The sequence below is a fragment of the Salvia splendens genome, chromosome 14, assembly GCF_004379255.2.
Source record: "Salvia splendens isolate huo1 chromosome 14, SspV2, whole genome shotgun sequence".
NCBI lineage: Eukaryota > Viridiplantae > Streptophyta > Magnoliopsida > Lamiales > Lamiaceae > Salvia > Salvia splendens.
In genome coordinates this window covers 19,509,001-19,530,952 of record NC_056045.1, presented here as the reverse complement: position 1 = coordinate 19,530,952, position 21,952 = coordinate 19,509,001, and the positions used below count along the sequence as shown (strand labels likewise).

The 21,952-nt window shown below is 36.8% G+C and overlaps 2 protein-coding genes and 1 pseudogene across 2 annotated transcripts; 2 read left to right on the top strand and 1 right to left on the bottom strand.

The window, feature by feature from the left end:
- On the top strand, positions 1 to 992 carry LOC121765259 (uncharacterized protein At5g19025-like). Its single transcript, XM_042161339.1, has one exon. The coding sequence runs from the start codon at positions 163 to 165 to the stop codon at positions 814 to 816; it is 654 nt and encodes a 217-aa protein (XP_042017273.1). The 5' UTR covers positions 1 to 162; the 3' UTR covers positions 817 to 992.
- Positions 993 to 4,227: 3,235 nt separating this feature from the next.
- On the top strand, positions 4,228 to 10,368 carry LOC121765258 (glucosidase 2 subunit beta-like). The gene is made up of 16 exons (XM_042161338.1): positions 4,228 to 4,529; positions 4,615 to 4,740; positions 4,915 to 5,010; positions 5,732 to 5,971; positions 6,567 to 6,742; positions 7,670 to 7,780; positions 7,859 to 7,924; positions 8,130 to 8,457; positions 8,533 to 8,637; positions 8,720 to 8,821; positions 8,920 to 8,977; positions 9,082 to 9,150; positions 9,287 to 9,374; positions 9,724 to 9,785; positions 9,884 to 9,935; positions 10,023 to 10,368. Exons 1-16 carry the CDS (start codon positions 4,403 to 4,405, stop codon positions 10,086 to 10,088), a joined length of 1,872 nt encoding a protein of 623 aa, XP_042017272.1. The 5' UTR covers positions 4,228 to 4,402; the 3' UTR covers positions 10,089 to 10,368.
- Positions 10,369 to 18,774: 8,406 nt separating this feature from the next.
- LOC121764779 lies at positions 18,775 to 21,297 on the bottom strand (annotated as a pseudogene).
- Between the last annotated feature and the right edge of the window lie 655 nt (positions 21,298 to 21,952).

Below are 21,952 nucleotides of genomic sequence, written 5' to 3'. Positions count from 1 at the left end.
TTGGATTGGTTTATGATGATAATTCAGAAGAAAGTCAATTAGTCATCTTCAACTCTTGCTTTCCGATTCCACTAATCCATCATCAAATTCTCCCTATTTCTGCAATCTCAGATCTCAATTTAACCCCAATCCAATCCCCTCCCCTCGCAATTCACGATTCAGATGAGGCTGCCGATGGTCGATTGCCGGAGTTTGATCCAGTTCTGCCGAGCTTTCCCCCCTCGCAACACCAACAATTTCACCCCCCGCCGCCGCCCTGATTCTCTCAACCCCTTCTCCAATGAATTCTGCCACCACTCCCCTCTCGCGGCCGTCGATCTGGTCATACTCGTATTGGTGATTGTCTCCTCCGCCTTCCTCATCCTTCCTTACCTGAAATTGTTCTTCTTCCAGCTTCTGCCCGCGGCTCACGCCGCCATGGTTGACCTCATCCTGGAGGAGCCGCTTCCCTACGCGGTGGGGTTTGTGACGGTGGTGGTAGGGGTGATTGTGGCGCTGTTGATCGATTTGAGGATGAGGAAGTGCGGAAACCCTAAGTGCAAGGGGCTTCGGAGGGCAGTGGAGTATGATATTCAGTTGGAGACGGAGGCTTGCGTCAAGCACTCCCCGCCGCCGCTCCATGCCGATGCTTATCGCCAAATTAATGGATTGAGGGAGCTGGAATTGGGAGAGGATCGGAAGGAGTTGGAGGCGGAGCTCAAGAAGATGGCGCCGGTCAATGGAAGGACGGTTCTCATATTCCGAGCTCCCTGCGGATGTCCGCTTGGTAGGATGGAGGTTTGGGGGCATAAGAAAGTTCGCAGAATCAAGAAGTAGTCTTGTTTCCTTTATATACCTGTTCACTTGTCTTGATACTATATACTACTCATATATATACATACAATAAGTGATGCTTGCTTTAGACTTTATTAGTGATACACTAGCTCGAAATACAGGAAAAACACTCATCTGATCACATCTATGAATACAACTAAAGCTTGTGTTTTGTTGAACATGTCATGCATTCTTCTCTGTTTTGTGCTTTCTTGTTTTTAAAGTCATGTTTAATTGTGTGTTTTGCACTTTTGTTGGGCTTTAGACATGTATTTTGGGGATAATTAGGAAGTTGTTGCTTTGGATCATGAGGATATGGAGTGTTGCCTGTATTTTCATTTGGAGTAATATTTTGAGAATTCGGTAAGGAAGAGATTAAGGTTTGTGTTTGCAGTGTGAATCTGTTATGTAGCTTTGATGAAAATATAGGTGATGTAATTTGTGGTAAATGAATGAGATTGTTGTGTTGTTTAATCTTTTGGAGTGAGAGCTGCGCCATGATTATTATTAGGTTTGATAGCAATTTGCTTGGCTACTTAGTACCTTTATGTGCATTCCAGTTATATCAGGGATTGGAAAAGTTCTGTGGTAATTTGGATAATCTTAGTGAGTATTGTTGCTTATAGATAGCAGCAGCAGCTAGGGCGTTTACTCCCGTTGTTGCTTATAGATCTGTGAATCTTGTTTATATTGATTTTATAAGTTAGTTCCCCTCTGCTGTTATATAAATTTCAAAAGCAGCAGTAACCACCGTACTTGTGTTTGGAGAGATGAAATAACATTGCCAGCCCATGAACCACACCATGACACCAACCTTCTCAGTCTCTACATATCATATCCCAATCCATAAACAAAAACAGACTGAAGCTGATGGAATCGCATCCAATTAGTGTTTTATAAAACCAAGAGAGCAGCTTTGCCACCGGAATAGGATCTTTACACCATCATTTTCAAACCAATGTAGCCTTTCTTTTCCGTTTTACACTACCAATTCAAGCTTCACGTTATGATAGTTTCGAATTCTGTAGCTCGATAAAGATTCCATTTTTGTGAAACCCAGAATTTGTATTGGATTGATTTTTCAAGTTGGTTGTAAGGCTGTTTTTTTTTTGTGTACTAGCGCATTCCGTTGTTGAATTTTGCGAAAGGCCTCTTACCTGTCTTATCATACTAGATGATAGATAATTCGAGGACCCTGTGTGGCTGTGTGTATATGTCTAATGTCTATTTGCAGTTTACTGTTTATATGAGTGTATATATGTATCATGCTTGCACCAACTCTCGTGTTTGTTGAACACAACTTGAGCATCACATTTTCGTGGTGGTCGAGGAATAGTTCATAAGTAACGAGTCTTTTCCCATCTCGTGTGAAGCTAGCTCAAGTTTGATGTTATAAGCTTGATCATCAGCTTCACCTACTACTGAAAATGATGAGACACTGGTCTTTGGGCTTCTTCAATCCCTACCAAAAACTAGACTAGATTGAAAGTGAGTCCAAACTCCAAAGCCAACCCCCTCTATCGCATTTTCCTGTTGGTTCCGACCAACCCTCAAAATATATGCCTATTATCTCATTCTTGTGATGATATTATTATTTGCTTCACTTACAATTTCAAGTGGTAAGTTAACATCAACATCTAATTTTTGGGTTTCTTCAATGTGTCTTTCTTGTATTTATGCTTATCAAAGCTAAACTAAAAACCAACAAAATACCAGAAGGGATCACCTAAAATAAAATACTAACCGATAAACATGAAATAAATAATTTAAGATTGAAAAAAAAATACAATAATCAATATAAATTGTACTAGACACATAACAGTAGGGATGTCATAGAGATGTCAGTGTAGCCCGCAACCTGTAGGCTGGCCCGAATAGTCCGCCAAATTTATAGGGTTAGGGTCGGAAATTTCTAGGCCGATAAAATTAAAACCCGATAAACTCGCACCCGATAAACCCCCAACCCGTTAGGGCCAGACCCGAAAACCCGATAAAATTTTTATTATTCTATTTTTTACTCCTAATTCGACACTTCATTGACTAATTTTATGACGTAGATAACTAAAAAAAGAAAACTTTCAATTTTATATTAAATATATAAATTATATATTGAATATTTATTAATATTATAATTATAAAATAAATTAAAGTCACTAAAAGAATATTTAAATTTTTAACATGCATTAAAATTTCACAAAATATCTCAAATATTAGTATTTGATCATGTTTATGAATGAGTTTAAGCATATATCTCAAATTTATCACAATTAAATATTTTATATTTTATAAATATAACTAATTTTAATCATGATTTATTGGATTGTTCGCATTTTAACCTTATCGGTAGCAACCCGATTAACCCGTTGGGGTAGCCCGAAACCCGAACTTCTAGGGTTAAGGTCGAACTTTTATAACCCGAAAGAAATCACAACCCGGAAAACCCGCACCCGATTGACCCGCAGCCCGAATAGGGTTGGCCCGAAACCCGATGAGTCGGCCCGATTGACATCCCTACATAACAGGGCTGGGATCCCATGCTGTGGAGGGGTGCACAGCAGGAGGTGCGGTCCATCACACCCATTATTATTATATTAAAAAAAGATTTTTTTAATTTAATTAAATTAATAAAATATTGGGTGTGAGGAGCAACACCCCCTGCTGTACACCCCTCCATGGCAGGGGATCCCATTCTCACATAACAATGTAGTTGACATCATACATCATTTAATTGGATGCGAAAACAACACAATAGGGTAGATTTTGGACCCAGAATGAACACGGAAAAAAATGATACTATTACTACTATCAGCTGAAAAAATGCTTGAAATATGTGTTAAACTTTTCTTTTTTTTTTCAAGTGTTGGTCAGAAAAATTATGAACTTTTACAAAAATTTAGTATTTCCCACCACCTTTAAAAGTGGTCTTAAAAGTCACAACTTTTCAAATTGTGCGAATTTTCCATACTAAAGTTTCCAGCATAAATTTTGCCTACATTGATTGCCGATACTAATTCTAGAACATCTATATCATCATCAGTTTTATCCTTTCTACAATATGGAATGTAGCATCGACTATACACGTAGGTTTTTTGGCATTCAACGTAGGCAATGTTTATGCTGAAAACTTTAGGTTAGAAATCCGCCCAATTTAAAAAATTGATGATTTTTAAGATCACTTTTAATAGTTGTAGGAAATACAAGTTTTTGTGAAAGTTCATGATTTTTTAGACATTTTTTCATAATAAAAAATTATTTTATTTTGTTTAATAATGATTGAAAAGCGGATAATACCAAATCTTAGTATATTTTGTTTTGGTATATATTTTTTAAACACAAACGAGAAAATTAGTAGAAGATAGTACTAATTTTGATTACGTTGAAACAAAATATAAATAAAAAAAGGAGAGGAAAATAGAGTATTGTTTAAACCCCGTGAGGGTGAGGCCGTGATATCTCACTGATCGAGGGCTTAACACGATACGGCGTCGTCGGATGCATCTGCAGCTTCACCAGCTTCCTAACCAAAATCCCTAACTCTGCACTCTGATTGCAGGTTCACCCTTGATTATTTGCTGCCCTAATCAAGCCGATGGAAACCAGAATTCGGCCAAACCTTATGCTGTTTGGCTGCAGCATTATTCTATTACTACACGGCATCACCAGATCGGCGGCATCCCTTCCCCCAATCGACTCACTCTTCGGAGTCTCCCCTGAAGGTGATCGCCTTTTTGTGCGTTCGTCTATGTAATTCAAGAAAAAAATGTTGCTTCAGGAAATAATGCAAACTGAATTTTGGTGCAGATGCGAGTTATTACAAGGGGTTGTCATCAGCGAGTGCGATTAAGTGCAAAGATGGATCTAAGAAATTTAACAAATCGCAGTTCAACGACGACTTTTGTGACTGCCCTGATGGCACTGATGAGCCCGGTACTCTCTTGCTCGCCTGTATTTCGATGTATAGTTGAATTCTGATGATGAGCTTTGATCCCTTGTGGTTGACTGATGCAGCTGCATATATACTTCCATTGATTGTTTTGTACTAGAATTAACTTTTATTTTGGTTTGATGTTAGATTGTTTTGTCGATTTCTGTGTTTTGCAGGAACTTCAGCTTGCCCGAATGGAAAATTCTACTGCAAGAATGCTGGACATGCTCCTATTGTCTTATATTCTTCAAGGGTCAATGACGGTATCTGTGGTAATATACTGTGCTTTAATCCCATGCTTCTTTTTGAACTTATTGGATGCTGTAATTTAAGATTCCTCTTTGTTTTTTGGTAATTAGGCAAAGAATGATAATGACTAGACTTAGGTAGGTATGATGGTAGTATGTTCCTAACTTTCAGGAATGCAGGTTGCTACCAACACCTATCTATCATCTGCAGTTGAGTTCTTGTTAATGGCACTGACTTTTTTATTTGGCTGCACACAGTTAGAGATGCGTTTATTTGATTCAATCATATCAGCTAACACCAAAATTCCTATTATTTTATATGATATCAAACTTTAAAAATCCGGACAGATAAACTTAACCTTCGATGATTAGAGAATCACATAATTTGTTTCATGATTGTCCATTTTATGATGTTAAGAATTTTTTTTTTGCCATTTGCTAGATTTTGAATCATCATCTACATATCAAAAGACATATGGTATCAATTAAATTTCCAAGTAGGATCGAGAATGCTTCTTCATCTGTATTTCTAGCCACTTATTGCTTAGATGTGTCATGCATTCTATTTCATAGTTGTAGAAATGCTTGTTCCTGTGTTCTTTTTCTTTTACATGCCTTAACTCGTGTTTGATCATAAACTACATAGCGCACCCTTTGTACATCTGCTATGGTGTTATTTTGGCCTTTTGTCATTGTTATCACTTTTGGGCTGCTCGAGGATATATTAACTTCTACAACTGAGCAGATTGCTGTGATGGGAGTGATGAGTATGATGGGAAAACTATATGCCCCAATACATGCTGGGAAGCTGGAAAAGTAGCAAGAGAAAAATTGAAGAAAAAGATTGCCACATACCAGGAAGGTGTCACTATACGCAGGAAGGAAATTGAGAAAGCAAAACTATCCATATCCAAGGAGGAAGCAGAACTAGAGAAGCTAAAAGAGGAGGAAAAGATACTCAATGGATTGGTTGAAAAGCTCAAGGGTAAACATGCTCCACTTTCCCTCACCCCCACCAAAAGAAATCTAAAAAGCTATTCCATGTGCTTTACTGCCTCTTAAGTTAGGTCATTCATTAATCTCACTGTTTGACTGACACAGACACCATAGAATCCCTTGATGATTTTAGGACTCTATTTTGCGCATGTATAAATCTGAATCTATTTTCATTTTATTTATGTGTAACTGCATGTGTTTCCCTGGGAAAATAAGCCATGCTTCAGTACAACCCTAATGTTCTTTGCGGGTGATTTCTGCTGTTCTTATGAGCTTGTTTAAAGAACAATGAATAAAGTAAGCTACTAAAACCTAACGATGGTTGTAGAAAATGTGCAAAAATTCTAGCTCACCTTCTAAAATGGCAATGAGAGGACTGTGGCACATCATGTGAAGTTTTAGTTCATTACAGTATCAAGCTCCTCGCGGACTATGTACTCCTATATTTGTGTTGTAACCTTTGAAGCTTTTGAGTCAAATTTTGTATCTTCCATACTGCGATAGTGTGATGCATATTCTATTCTGAGAGATATATTTCATCAATTACTTATCCTATTGCTTGCTTTTGCTCTATCTTTGTCAAGAGCGCAAGGAACAGATAGAAAAGGCTGAGGAGCAAGAACGGCTTCAGAAAGAAAAGGAAGAGAAGGAAAGAAAGGAAGCCCAAGCTACCAAAGATGACGATACGAAAGCTGAAGATACAGAGCCTAAACCGAAGGACATCCATGATGATATTGGGCTAGTAGATCAACCTCCTCAGGTTTTACTAACATGAGTTTACCCCTGTTCATATGACGGATTTAATTCATAGAGTACATAAAGAACATAAATAAATTATTATGTATAATCAACAATGTATTACACGTTGTTGTACATCCCGTAATTTTTAATTTTCAGTGATTATCAATGAATAGGATTAGACTACTCCCTCCGTCCCGGCTAAAATGAAACATTCCTTAGCCGGCACAGGATTTTAGGAGTTATTGGTTAATGCGTTTAATTGGAAAGAGAAAAGGTGGGTGAAAGTATTAAAATAGAGAGAGAAAGAAAGATGAATATTTTAATAGGGGTGGAAAAAAGTGGTTGGGTGTATTAATTGGAGAGAGAAAGTTTCCAAAAAATGAAATGTGTCATTTAGTTGGGACAAACTAAAAAGGAAAACGTGTCCATCTTAATTGGGACGGAGGGAGTATTATGTATCATTAACTTCCATCTAACAGTAAATCTCTAATTAATATGCCTTTGTATTGTACTTTTTTTCACGTATTAGTTTTACATGCAATGAAGAATGTTGAGTGTAAACTTGAAGGTTTGTCCAAATAAATATTCTAGATGTTATCCAGTTGTAAGGTAAAGATACTACAGGGATCATTAGCAGAATAAAGATGAATTGATAACAAAGAAACCCTTGCGAGAGCTTCTTTATGAGGAGATGTAGACACTATGTTACCTTCTTGCTTAGAGAAAACATATTTATCGACGACCTAACATTTTTTATAGGAAGAGACAAAAAGTTGGTTTAAAACTTATCTGTAATTATAGATAATAGATGAATCCTTCCAATACATCCACTCTACTCAATAAATAAAAACAGATGCCTCCATATAACTGAGTGCATTTGGGCATAACTATCTCAGCAACCATTTTTTTTCATAAATTTTGAAATTGTACATTTGACTTTCATTAGGACTCTGCGGAAGACAATCATGGATCTTACACTGAACCTGAACTTGGTGACCATTCAATTGAGGACAAACTTTCTAATGATGGAGCAGGGGAACAAGATGGCTCTATCCAGGTTTGGCCTTCTTGGAATACACAACTGAATCACTGACAACTTTTTTAGTTGTTAATAATGAAAATCTACTTTTTTTAGAATACTGAACAGCTAGTTGAAGACTCCACTTCTGATGGCAAGGATGGTCTTGATAGTGGAAATCAGGTATGTTTTTAGTGAAGATGACACCCATATCAGTTTTGGTCATTTATCTTTAGCCCTGCACTAGTAAGTAGCTGTATCATTTACTTCTTATGGTAATATTAGTAGCTTTTATTTTATGTACTGGTTCTCAGGTTTCAAAGATCCTAATGACTCGATTCCTTATCCAACATGTTTGTAAGCTACAGGGTAACCCTTCTTTTTCCAGGTGGAAAATGTAGCTGAAAACACTGAATCACTATCAAAAGAAGAGTTGGGCCGCCTAGTTGCATCTCGATGGACGGGGGGAAAAAACGAGCAACATAAGGAGGAGATTGAAACCTCTCAAAATCAGGATCACCAATATCCAAATGAGACGCCAAATGAATCCAATTATGAGGATGATGCTGGTTACGCCTCGGAGGAGGATGAGCATAATAGATATGATGATGATGATGATGACAGTGAAGATCAAGTTGATGACTTTGATGGAGCGAATCAGTATGATTCTAGTTCTTCACAGAGACTTGAGTCTGATGATGAATTAGACTTTTCAGGTAAATTAATTTTCTTAAGAATCACTTTCACAGCCTGCTTAAAAAACTTACCAGAATATGATCCAAAATTCTCAGATATAACTGGCACAAGTAGCTCATCATGGCTGGACAAGATACAACAAAGAGTGAAGAGCATCTTTCAGGCTGTCAATATTTTCCAGAAACCTGTTAATGTATCTGGTAAAGACAACTTCCCTAATTTTATTTATGCATCATTGGATTCAAACAGAGATATTCATCATATTGCTGATTGATTTTTCAGAGGCTGCGCAGGTGCGTAAAGAATATGATGAATCCAGTTCCAAATTATCAAAAATACAGTCAAGGATATCGCATCTGAAGCAGAAACTAATAGAAGATTTTGGTAACGACTTTGACATCGAGAAAACCTTTATTTATTGTTAACTGTATACTTTGGATGCATTTGTATAGGGTTTTAATATCTTCAAAATGTAATTGCAGGGCCAGAGAAGGAATTTTATTCATTCTATGGTAAATGCTTTGAAAGCAAGCAGAACAAGTAAGAAATTTCTTTAGTTTCTTTCTCATGTCCGGATGTCCTTGATTGTGTTTTTGAGTTCCACTTGAAAAAAACATCTCTGAGGAATGGAATTACTCTTACAGGTATGTTTACAAAGTTTGCCCATTCAAACAAGCTACCCAGGAGGAGGGATACAGCACAACTCGTTTAGGGTAAGCACTTTAATGAGCAGAGCACTTCATCATATATTCTGCTTGGGATTTGTACTACCTGTTGTTCCATGCTTCAGTCTACAGTTTATATTACTCCTATTATTTTTGTTTTAAAGGCTGCTTAATTTTTGTGTAGGAGCTGGGAGAAATTTGAGGAATCTTACAGGGTAATGCAGTTTATGAATGGAGATAAGTGCTGGAATGGCCCAGATAGAAGCTTAAAGGTAGATCATATATATTAAGTATGAACATCTTGCATCTTATCAGCATGCAATCCATAACCAGCCAATGGATTTTAATAGTCGAATCATCTATCTTCAAAAGAAAGCGTTGGAACCTGCAGATATAAATTTTCATTTTGTTAAAATTTAAAGTCAATTATACTCTCAAATGTGAAGGAGATAACACACTCATCATTTGGTGGACTATTCTTCCCCAAAATCAACTTTATTTCACATCCATGGAACTTCCATTTGTTTTAAAGAGGGGCAATCGGCATTTTGAGTGTGTTTTGTCTCCTTGTATAGTTTATAGCGTGGTTTATCATTTTTGTCTGTTTATTCTCCTCCACAGGTGCGGTTAAGGTGTGGTTTGAAAAATGAACTCACGGATGTTGATGAACCAAGCCGTTGCGAGTAAGAATCTCTCTCTATGTAACCTGTTATGGTTTTTGTGATTGGGCTTTGCCATTGTTGTGCACTAGCCATCTAACTTGGAATGCGTGTATTTCCAGATACCTTGCATTCTTAGCCACTCCTGCTCTGTGTATTGAAGATAAACTCAAGGTGTTATTGCCACCCCTTATTCTCTTTCCTTTAATCTATAGTGGTTTAGAGAAACACACTTGTAAATGTGGTTATGTTTGTTGATAGGAACTGCAAGAGAAAATGGAGTCGCTCAATAAAGATCAACCAATGGGAATACACGACGAGCTGTGAGCAGGAAGAGAGGTTCTAAACCACTCTTAATGCAAGGATCCATTTCATGATTTTGAAGAAGATAGAGGGTGTAGACTAGTAACTCTGAAATGAAGCACAAATATGGAGTACTAATATTTTATTTATATTTTAGCTTGTGGGGTCCTCTTCATGATACACGCACGTGCACACACATTGAATAAGAATATTTGAAAGTCTTACACATGCATGTAAAGGTATAGAATATTTGATAGCTGATCAATATAGTTCCTCCTCCTACAAAAAATAGTCTATTTTTTCATTTGGAGTGTCTACAAAAATGTCTATCCAAAACTTGAATTTTATTTTCAAATTTTTAACACTAATCTATTCAGCTTTTCCATTTTTCTCTCATACTTTATCTATTTTTTATATTCTTTTTCATACTTATCTAATTTTTTTTTTCTTCTTCTTCGCTCTTATTTGATCAATTTCTTAATAAAGTTTGTGTTGTTCACTCATGGGCTATTTTTGGTGGATGGATGGAGTATGTTATTAACCTCCTATGTCGATTGTGGTTGATTGGTTCATGTTTTATCTTTTTAGGTGAGTTAGTTGTTAGCCAATCGAGGAGGTCATAGAGAAACTATAAAAAAAATTGAAGGATTTGTGCCGTGTATTCTTTTATCCAATCCAATATTTCTCTCTCAATTAGAAGATATAAGAAAATATGGAGTATTCTGTTTGTTTACGTTATTTTCATTTCAATGAGTACCATTTCTATAGCACTCATGTAATGGTGTAATTGTAACCGGAGTAGTTAATTTGAAGAAAGCTTTAGATAAAGATGAGAAGAAAAAAGATTAAAAGAAAACTTTAGCAATCAATGAATGATTAATCTTAATCTCATAGGGATGAAAAGGAAGGGAACAAAAGTGGAGAAGATTAGAACGATAGGGGAAGAAGAGCAAAAAAGGAACAAGCAAATACCATTTGATAAAAATGTCAGCAAATTCTATAAGCCTAGGACAAAATACAAAGAATCAAGGTTAAGCAAGCTACGTAGGAGTAATAATTTTAACAAACGAAAGTGTTGATGAGCTTTCTTTATATCACTTTGACACTTTCAATACTATACTCCCTCCATAAGATAAAAATAAGAGACTTTGGGATCAACATGAGTTTTAATGTAAAATTGATAAAATACGAGAGATGTAAAGAAAAAATGATTGAAGTATTGTTAGCGGAAATGGAGCTCACCATAAAGAGAGAATAGACTTGTAAAAAAATAGAAAGAAGCCATTTTTATAAGACATACCAAAATGAAAAAATAAATTGTTTTTATAGGATGGAGGTAGTATAAAATTTATCTCAACATTAAAGCTTTTGAGAGCATCCACAATGGTTGCTTGGGTATTTCATACATTATTCATGGCTTTACACTACTTTTATCCAATTTTTATTTCATTCCTTAACTAAGGAACAACACCTCCAACAATCAATTCCTTCATTACTTATTCGTGATTCTCACTATTTCTTATGTTATTTATTTAATTTTTTCTCAATCAATTTAACTTTAATTAAACATTATACTAATAAAATTCTAAAAGTGCATTTATATTAAAATATCACAATATTAAACATAAAATTAAAATAACGAAATTACATAATTTAAATGCTAATAACAATCAAAATTACATAATCTTCATTGTCAATTAATATGTGATAATAAGATAGTTATTAGCATCTTAGAGAAACCATTGTCAGTTACAATATGATAGAACCAGCAGTTATGGTTGTCTGAAGTTGACTAAGACACCATTTCAACCTAGCTAACTTATTCACTTCAGTCAGTGCAGGTTTTATAGCATTTGTATGTGGCTTGAGTTGTTTCTTCCCACTGACCAAGTGTACTCTTACTTACAGACAATTTATTTTCCATTTTTCTAATGGAAGACCTTTTAAGCGTGGATAAATTTCTATCATTTTCTTCATTTAGGGTGAACTTGTCTGAATGTTGATATCCTTTAACCTTGCCTTCCATGTTTGCAGGTTCCCCCCCCTTTGCATCTGGTCTTTTGCTGCCTTCCACAGCCTGCAAACTGTCTTCCTGCTGATGCCAAACTCTTCTGCCGCCTCCATAACTGCCCCTTTTATGAGCACTCCATTAGTGTTGTGCTTGAGGAGGAACTGCACCACCAAGTTCTTCCTGCTGCTGCTTAAGTATAGACTCTGTCTTAGCCCCTCCTCCATCCAAATGATGAAGCTTTTTTGAGGGAAATGATAATCACAAATGTTTGGGTTTTTTGTTTTTTTAGAGGTTGGTGGAGGTTGAATTAAATGCAGCATTGTTAATGTATTTATAGGAGTGCTTCAAATTCTAAAATTTAGGACAAATTTTTGTTCAAATTTCTCTCTGAAATGTTTAATAAGGAATCTGAAATTTTTTGTAATCCTCCTTGTAATTTGAACAGATTTCGGTACTTATGTGAAATGGAAGGCAACTTTTTGTGTTAATGTTTGGTGTCCTTATTTTCAGTTTTTGAGAAATTTAAATCAGGAATATAAAAACTAAATCTAAAAATAATTAAATTCGAAAAAAAAAATTGAAATCGGTCACATAAATAAAAAGAATAATTTTTGTATTCAACTAATATTTTAAGTGGGTCCCAAATTCCACTATCACACTCCATTTATTACACACTCAAACTGTTAGGATTGGTATACTGAAAAACATATTTTGAGCATGTTGCACGGATAGAATTGTTTATATACAATAAACTCTACAATCCACTTTTAACTCAAGGCGAGAATAAGTAATTTTATCGCATTGATGTTTGTTTATGCATTTATAAGATGTTTCTCAAATATTTAAATGTATAAGAAGCAAACAAGTCTAATTCTTTCGCATAGTAGACTGGTCGTGAATGACGTTCACAGAAGGTGACACAGTCAGTTCTTTTTAGAAGAGAAATATAATTTCACAACCTAGATAGGCTTTGACTACCTACCATGAAAGGTTGCAGTTTCAGTCCACATGTTTCCTTACCTTATGAAATAAACGACACTAGTGTGGTATAGCACTGAAGGATCTAACAATTAAGATAAGTCTTTCTTGCTATTTACTAAAAGACGAGGTCTCGGTGATTGTTATTTCTTAATCATTGTTGATATAACATTGAGCATACAATATTGATTATGCACTACTTTGATTTATCAAATGGTGCAGATTTTTCGCAATCCAAGAATCCTGATATCTTGGGTAGTGGTGATCAATGTCTAGAGGTGCTAGTATTGTTATTGCAATGAATTGTGTGATGGGTGAGTCCAGTTTGATAATATCCTCAAGAGGTGTTCTAAAAAATGTTTTATTCTTCAGAAACCCGGCCGGTTGGAATTTATTCCAGAATAATAAATAAAGATTTTGAGCTAGACAACTCTTGGAAAAAGATTTAATTAATTAAAGTCAAATAGCAGACTTAAATTAATAAATGAATATTTATATCTTAAACACGGAAAATAATAAATTAAAGAGGTAAAGCCCGGATTACTCGTAATTTGGGATTGGACGGGCAGTCAATATTATTTTCCTGTAGTGACTGATAATAATATTATGTCGGACTTGTATGAAATTGAGGCTCAATTTAATTAGTAAAAGTACAACAAGTTTGGCTCAAGTCCAACCTCCATGGATCCCTAATCTGGCTCATTATAACTCAATATAAAAGGAGATTAGAAAAGAGATTAATAATTAATTCCATCATAATTTTCGTGACCTACTTTCACCGGTAGTGGGAATTTTCAGTTCTTCACAAATCTGGAGTTCTATCTTCTCTCTAATGAAGCCCTTTCTGATTCTGACAAGCTTTGCCTACCCAAAGGTCATTATCTGAGTTCGAGATACAGATTAGAAGATCCGTGGTTGAGTACGAAGATCTTCATATGGAGAAGGCGCAAGCAATCGTCGATTCTTTGGAGAATCTGTTCGGTAATCCTAAACCGTAGAATATCATGAATTAGGATTTTAATTCCTTAAGCATGATTTATGTGCGTTCTTATATGCAATTGATTGTTTAACATGTGAATCAATCAATCTCATAATCGGTCAAACAGATCTGTAGATCTGATTTATTTGTGTATGCATGACTTCCGCTATGCAAGGGGCACCAATCCCTAACACAAACAATTTCTTAAAATCCGCGCCACCCATGAATGGGACTCCTATTGGAAGACGGAGGGAGTAGATGTTAGGTTCCATTTATTAAGAGATGTTGTTGAAAATGAGGATTTTGTTGCATAAAGTGCATACTGACAAAAACCCTGCTGATATGGGAACTAAATGTTTACTTGTTGAAAATTGCTCACTTGCATAAAAAGTTTGCATTTTGACTATGTTTAGCATGTGCATGTCCCGGGGGAATAAGACCTTATAGACAAGTTGGCACCAGCCTCTCATAGTCTTAAGGCAATGAAAGTCCTACAAGACTAATTGGTTTTTCCATCTGGTGTCTTGTCAAGCAACCTGGTTACTTGATACGCTCGGATTTAGCACTATTTTAAGGCCATTATTTGGTTTGTTTTGAGTGTCAAAGTTGCATTACATATCCATTAATTCCATATTTTATCTATTTTGATATTTTGACATGTTTTGTGAGAAATGTGTAAAATAGAGCCTAAAAAGATAGCTAAATATAGAAGTAGGAAATCTGGAGCATTGTAGGAGTCCAGCGCTCCGCTGCAACACAGCCAGTGACCGCTGGCCACCAATGACCGCTGAATAGGTAGCGACCCGCTTCGAAAAAGTTGAGCTGAAAATAGGAACACGTTCAGCGACCGCTCCCGGAGATCCAGAAGCTACGGAATGATTGCCAGCGACCGTTGAAACAGAGTGCAGCGACCGCTGGTCAAGAGACAGAAGCTACGAATCACTCGCCAGCGACCACAGAACAAAGTGCGGCGGCCCGTTGGGAAAACGCGGCGCACAGAAATTACCTACTTTCTCTCCAAGATTTACCATACTTTGCTGCATATTTGGCTTAATTGTGGGGCACAAAAATATGGCAATAAATACCCCCTCAAGCTTCATCAAAGATATCTTCTTTTTGCTCCATAATTCCAGAGAATAATATTTGAGAGTTTTACATTGTTCATCAAGTTCAAGGGTTTTGAAGAAGGATTCAAGAGAAGATCAAGGCTACAAGGATTCAACCTTTGGGTTTTATTGCTTTATTTCGTATGTTTTCTTTGTTTTCTCTAAAAACTATGTCTTTAGATTATTCAATCATGTGTAACTAAATTTATAGAATTCTTGAAATGTGTTAGTAACGACTTTGGTTATACAATTCCTATTTATTTAATTTCCGTTTTGTTCATTACTCCACTTCTATTCTAAGTGTTGGATAATTATTTCACGTTTAAGTGACACATTTTGTGATGATCTATTGACTAACAACATAATCGTTAGAGGAGGTTGGCGAGTTAGAAGAGCTTAGTTGACACTACAATTAGCTTCCCTTAAAACGGTATTGTTAATTGAGAGTGAGGACATCTTGAGGGTCTTAGGAGCTTTTGGGAGTTTTAAATCTAGGATTGACGCCCATAGTGTATGTAATCTACGCTTGTCCTGCGTGGGCAAAACTTATGTGACTTGTTATAGTGAAGTTTGAACTATGCCAGGGTGTTGTAGTTCGAATTTGTATAACCATAACTGTGAAAGCACATATCTGGAATTCCCTTATCTCATTTGTTTTTACCTTTGTGATTTATTTGCAAAAGTTGTTTATTTTAGTTTTTCTTTTCAAAAATCTAAAATCTTTTGTTTCTCCAAATAGTAGAAGAAGCTTAGTAGAAGGTAGACAATTTGTGATTGTTTTCCATGTGTTTTCGATATTTGGTACTGACCTTTAGCTATACTATTTCTACCTTGTATACTTGCAAGTAGTTGTAATGCTAAGAAAATAGTGCATCATTACTCTCTTGACTAATGAGCCTTCAACTCTTTGGTGTCTAGGGATAATCTTGTAGGTTGTGATGAAGCAACACGTAGACCAAGGCTCTCGTCTATTTACCCAATTTGGTCCAAGGTGGAGTATGTGAGATATATTGATCAATTGATTGTTGGGCTTGACTTTATTCAGTCTGGGCTGAATTAATTCATGCGGCCCAACTGCTAATGGTGACCCAAAGAGAATTGGCCCATTACGTATTAAGGGATGCTTTGATGGCTGCCACGTAGCACTCCACGAGGATCTTCAGTGTGGACTGTCGGATGTAGGGTTGTGTTTGTTGGGTGAGATAAACTCAACCCATGTCTATCCGCCTCTCGTTCCATTCACTTCACTCTCTCTCTCTCTTTCTTCGGATAACTCTCTGTCTTCTCTCTAGAACTCCCATCCCTCTCTCTTCTAATATGGCTCCGATCTTCTTATTCGGTCACCTTGTTCTCTGTATTAGTGAGATATGAGTGTGAATCTCTCAACTCATGTGTTGATCTGGAGATTTCCTTTGAGACTTGAACGGTTTGTTCGAGTCTGTTCTTTCGGTTGAAGATTTTCGGTTAATTTCTTAGATCCGTGAGATCTTTGTGTTCTTGAGATTTCCGGTCACCTTGTTCTCTGTTTTAGTGAGATCTTTGTTTAGATCCAAAAGAATCTTGTCTTTTGATTACTGATTCAGTTACTTAGTGTGCAGGTTACTCAATCGGTGGAAGCTTGGTGTTCAGTTCTGGTGAAAGGTTTGAACATAGCTAGTGGTTTGATTGTTTAGTTCTTATACTTAGAGATTATTAATCTTGTAACAATCTTTTGTATTCGACTTGTAACTCCTAAGATTAGTCATCTCAATAGCAGTGTAATAGCAAATGAGGTCTCGGTAATTAGTGAATCTTGTCGATCGGATCTCTACATATAAGAAGTAACTATTTTGTTGTATTTATTTTATATTTCAAACCAAATCAATATTAATATATAAACATGAAGAATATTCAAAAGCCTAATAGTAAATAAAATATAAAAGCATCATTCTTAGCATTTAATCAATCAACAAGTATCTAGGATGTGACACGCTCTAACTATGTGCATTTCTCTTTACATGATATCGAAAATAAAATATAAAAGCACCATTCTTAGCATTTAATCAATCAACAAGTATTTAGGATGTGACACGCTCTAACTATGTGCCTTTCTCTTTAAATGATATCGAAAATAAAATATAAAAGCACCATTCTTTGCATTTAATCAATCAACAAGTATCTAGGATGTGACACACCCTAACCATGTGCATTTCTCTTTAAATGATCTCTTCGATGGTGACTATTACTAAGAAAAAAAAAACTTTAAAGAACAAATTGGGTATTAATCTGGTATTTGGTACTCGATATCTGAACGAGTTACCAATATACAATATTTCTTAAAATCGGATATCAAGTACCCATCCAATACTCGACGAATATTGGATTAGGTATGAGTATACCCATTACCTGACATCCTTATTCCCACCACTACTTATGATGCACGTGTTAAATTTGAATCAAGTTTATTACAAAGCTATTCAGTTTATGGTCATTTTGAGTTGTGATTTATTTTCAGGTTATAAACTTTTAGGCTAATCATACCAGATTTTCAGGCGTCAACCCATGATTTCAGCACCTCTACTTAAAGTAATCATAATTGTGCATAGTATAAACCAACATAAATTGTGATTGTATCATTGTATGTCATACTTGTGAAATTTAGCTACATATAGAATATGATATACTCCTCCCTCCCTCCGTACCATAAAATTTATCACATTTCACTTTTTATCATCTTTGACAGTGGACTCTACATTCCACTAACTCATTCTCATACCTGATACCAAGATATTGAGTATCCAATAACTGATAGGTATTGGGTTAGGTACGACTTACGAGTATACCCATTACCCAACATCCATATTTCCATCCCTACCTATAATTGAATCATTTTATTTTTTTTAACAAAAATCAACACATTTAATTATTCTTACTATATTATCTCTCATACTTTACTCTCTTTTAAAGTATTTATCTACTATTTCCTACTTTATTCAGTAATCATTTATTTACTTTATTTTCTCCTACTTTATTATCGCTCTACTTAACCCACTAAAGACCCTTTCCTTAACTCATTACACACTCACTAAACTAAAGACTGTTTCCTTTAACTCATTACACACTCACTAAACACTACTTTATCAATTCAATGTAAATCATCGTTATCAATAACAATTTACTGATGGGACAAGAAGCCTTCACGATGGCTCGTGGTGTTCTAGGAATGAAAATTCCAATTTGAGAATATATTCCTAGCTCAGAAGGTGATGGTCCACAAGCGTAACATTCAAGGTAAGCCTGTTGTCACTGCGACGCACAGATGTTGGAGTCCACGATCAAGTCTCCAAGGCCAACTCGAGCAGCAGCCACAGACGTCGACACGGAACAGACTGTGTCATGCTCAGTGGCGAAACAGCTGCAGGAGTTCACCAAATTCATTCATCACAAAAATAGTCACTGTCAAGTGAAGATGATAATGAATTCAACACACCTTTTAAAGATTTTGCTGGAACATCCATCTTAAGCACTTTGTTTAGTTCTTTTTTCTTTTTAAACACAGAATATCTATTGCAAACTCTTTCTATTTCAAGCACACTTGTTTTTTTCTTTGCCTGAACAAGATTTATTGCATATTCTCAGACATAAATTGCCGGAAGATGAAACATTCAACACTCAAACCAGTGACGGCAACTATACAAATAATAAAGAAAACCCACAGCAGTTCTTAGCAAGCTGATCGAAAACACAAGTCACTTTTTTTTCTAATTATTGCCTCCGAATTTGCACATATATACGTTTACCAGAGATCAGATCAATTCTCATCCCGGTGGTGTGAAGTGCTTGGGTTGGCATTTGAAGTATTGGAGGATGAAAACAAGCTGCTGAAGGGCCACAGAAGAGGAACCGAGAACTGTCTCCCTCTTTCGTTCCTATCACCATTGTCTGTCTCTCCATTGCTGCTGTCGTTTCTTGACCCCTCAAGTCGAGCTCCGACTCTTCACAGGGTAATTGATGCCTGCAGATGGGGCAAGAGCTATGAAGCTCGAGCCATGGCAGGATACACTTACTGTGGAACTTGTAGAACAGTAAAATATAGATTTAAGCGGAAAAGTAAATAGACATAGTAGAGAAAGTAGTAGTGTATTTGGTGTATTTTATTACTCAACACAGGCCACATATATATAGTACAAAACACTAAGATAGGCTATGTCACATAACCGATGTGAGACATAATTCTAATATCCTTAACACTCCCCCTCAAGCTGGAACATCTATATTGTCCAGCTTGGTACAAAGTTCTCAAAAATGTTTTTCCTCAAACATCGGCAGCAATAGTAGTAGCCAAAACTATAGGGCAGTAGTAGTTGCAGCTGTTGCATAAGTAGAGCTGCAAGGCAGAGTAGTAGCTATAGGGCAGTAGTAGCAGAAGTAGCAGATGCAGAGCAGTAGTAGCGTAGTAGCAGATGCATGGTAGTTAGTGTCAGCTGTAGCAGAGTAGCAGCTGTAGGGCAGTTGTTGCAACTGTAGCAGATGCAGATGCAGGGCAGTGAAGTTGTAGCATAGTAGCAACTGTAAAGTAAAAGTAATAGATGCGGCGTAGTAGTGACAGTTGTAGTAGAGTAGCAACTGAGCAAGAGGACAACTGTAGGAGGAGTAGAATAATAACTGCTGACAAGATCGCAGGTAGATAAAAAACAAGCAAGAGCGCAGGCAGATAATAGCGCAGAGCAACGGAGCAGGAGTAGAACAACATGCAAATAATAGCGCAGAATGCAGCAACGTAAAAACCCTAGTTTGGGCGGAGAAGAACAGTTGTGCAATATAGTAGTGGCAGAAATCCAAATTTGGGCAGAGTAGAGCAGCAACACCGCAAACCCTAGTTTGGGCATAATAGCGCAGAAGAGCAGAACAAAACTTAATTTCGGGTAGAGTAGAGAAGTGACGGAAGAGCAGAGTGGGAATAGTAGAGCGGGCAGCGGCAGAAACCCTAATTTAGTTCTTTTTTTTGTTTTGGAAACCCTAATTTTCTAGAGACGGATTCGAATCCGCTCTGATACCATGTAGAACAGTAAAATATAGGTATAAGCGGAAAAGTACATAGACATAGTAGAGAAAGTAGTAGTGTATTTTATTATTCAACTCAGACCACATATATATAGTACTCCCTCCGTCCCGTGCTACTCGCACGTTTGCTTTTCGGCTCGTCACAAAGTCCTTACACTATTTATAATTTAAGTTAGAATTAATGCATTTAATTAATATGTTAGTTTAAGTTAAGAGCTCTTTTATTAAGTGATGTCTCATTACACCTAAAATTCTTTTTTAATTACACAAAAAAATCAATCCCAAATTTACGGCCTAAAATGAAAAGTGCGAGTAGCATGGGACGGAGGGAGTACAAAACAATAAGCTAGGCTATGTCATATAACCGATGTGGGACATAATACTAATATTCTTAACAGAACTTATGCTTGCAAGGCATCTCCTTAACTTCATCACCAATCTTACACTCATCCAAACAAACGGAGCACTGCAGAGTGTCCTCAATTTTCACAGTGCGTAGAGCTTCAACTGCCTCCTTGCGAGTTGGAGGTGTCCCGTACCTATTTGGATCATTTCTCTGACAAATGCTGCAGCAACAAGTCGAGCCCTGGTCCAATGAAATAATCCCCAAGGGAGCCAACAGGAGCACGACTTATGGACTCATTTCCCGATCCCTCAACAATGATGGTCAGTTTATGAGAATCATAGGCTCATTATCTCCGCCCGTATTAGTCCCTTGATCAGTCTCTGGCTCAGATAGTATCCCAGCTTGGAGGAGCTGCAGAATCGCAGCTGAGCTCCTCCTTCCCGTGACGGTGGTGCCTTCTAAACTCTTCATCATTGTCGTTGTCGTTTTCATTGTCACTCTCCTCAAACCCCATGCGCCTCATACGGCGCCTACGCCGTTGGTTGCCCATCATACCGAGTAGGATTGGCGCCCAGAGGGAGAGGGCACGATCCGAATCCGACCCTCCAAGTTGAAGATCAGGAGGAGGGCTATCATTTTGTGAAGAGGCCATTTCCTCAACAAAGCCACTTTGGCAGATGGGGCATTTTATTGAATCAATCTCCAAGGTTGGATTCACATTCTGTGAAACACATATGGCACCAATATCTTGGTGCCTCAACTTCCTCCATTCTGGTTTCACCAAGACTTGATTTTTTTTTTATGTATCAATTGCTAAATTGATTTTCACCAGTTCACAACCACACCATCAAATCATTCAAATCTCCAACTTCAACTAATGCATAAAGTTTAGTCAACAACACAACAAAACCCCTAATCAAAGTAATCAGAGAAACAATAAGCAGATCAAAGATTGAATTTTTATAGTCAACAAGGATAAATCCACTTTTCTACACGCACATATATGAACAGAAGATGCAAACAACAGACTAATCTCACCCTTTTTAAAGCCAGAAAACACAGGAATCGTTGCAACATATTATTCACATACCAGATCCAAACAGAAGGAAATGTTGGTAGATGGTAAGAAAATAGGATATTTAATCAAGTCGGCTACGGCTTAAGAGCATCTGCAACGGTGGACGGACGGACGTGCCAGTGGCACGGAAGAGGTCGTCCGCCGCTGCGCTCGCGCCGCTGGCACGGCGCTGCTCGATGCATCGAGCACGTCCGTGCCAGCGAGCAGCTGACGTGGCGTGCTACGATTGGGCAACGGCATAGCCGTTGCCTTTGAATATTTTTATTTTAAAAAAAAAATCAGTATTTAATTATAAAAACTGATAAAAAAATATTTTCCAAATCCCAAAAATATGGTCGTTTTTTTGC

Bases quoted from the DNA above. Each gene is read 5' to 3' on its own strand.
- LOC121765259 (XM_042161339.1), top strand. From the start codon at position 163: ATGAGGCTGCCGATGGTCGATTGCCGGAGTTTGATCCAGTTCTGCCGA.
- LOC121765258 (XM_042161338.1), top strand. From the start codon at position 4,403: ATGGAAACCAGAATTCGGCCAAACCTTATGCTGTTTGGCTGCAGCATT. The intron at 9,151-9,286 runs GTAAGCACTTTA...ATTTTTGTGTAG, and splicing joins TACAGCACAACTCGTTTAGG to GAGCTGGGAGAAATTTGAGG. The intron at 9,936-10,022 runs GTGTTATTGCCA...GTTTGTTGATAG, and splicing joins GTATTGAAGATAAACTCAAG to GAACTGCAAGAGAAAATGGA.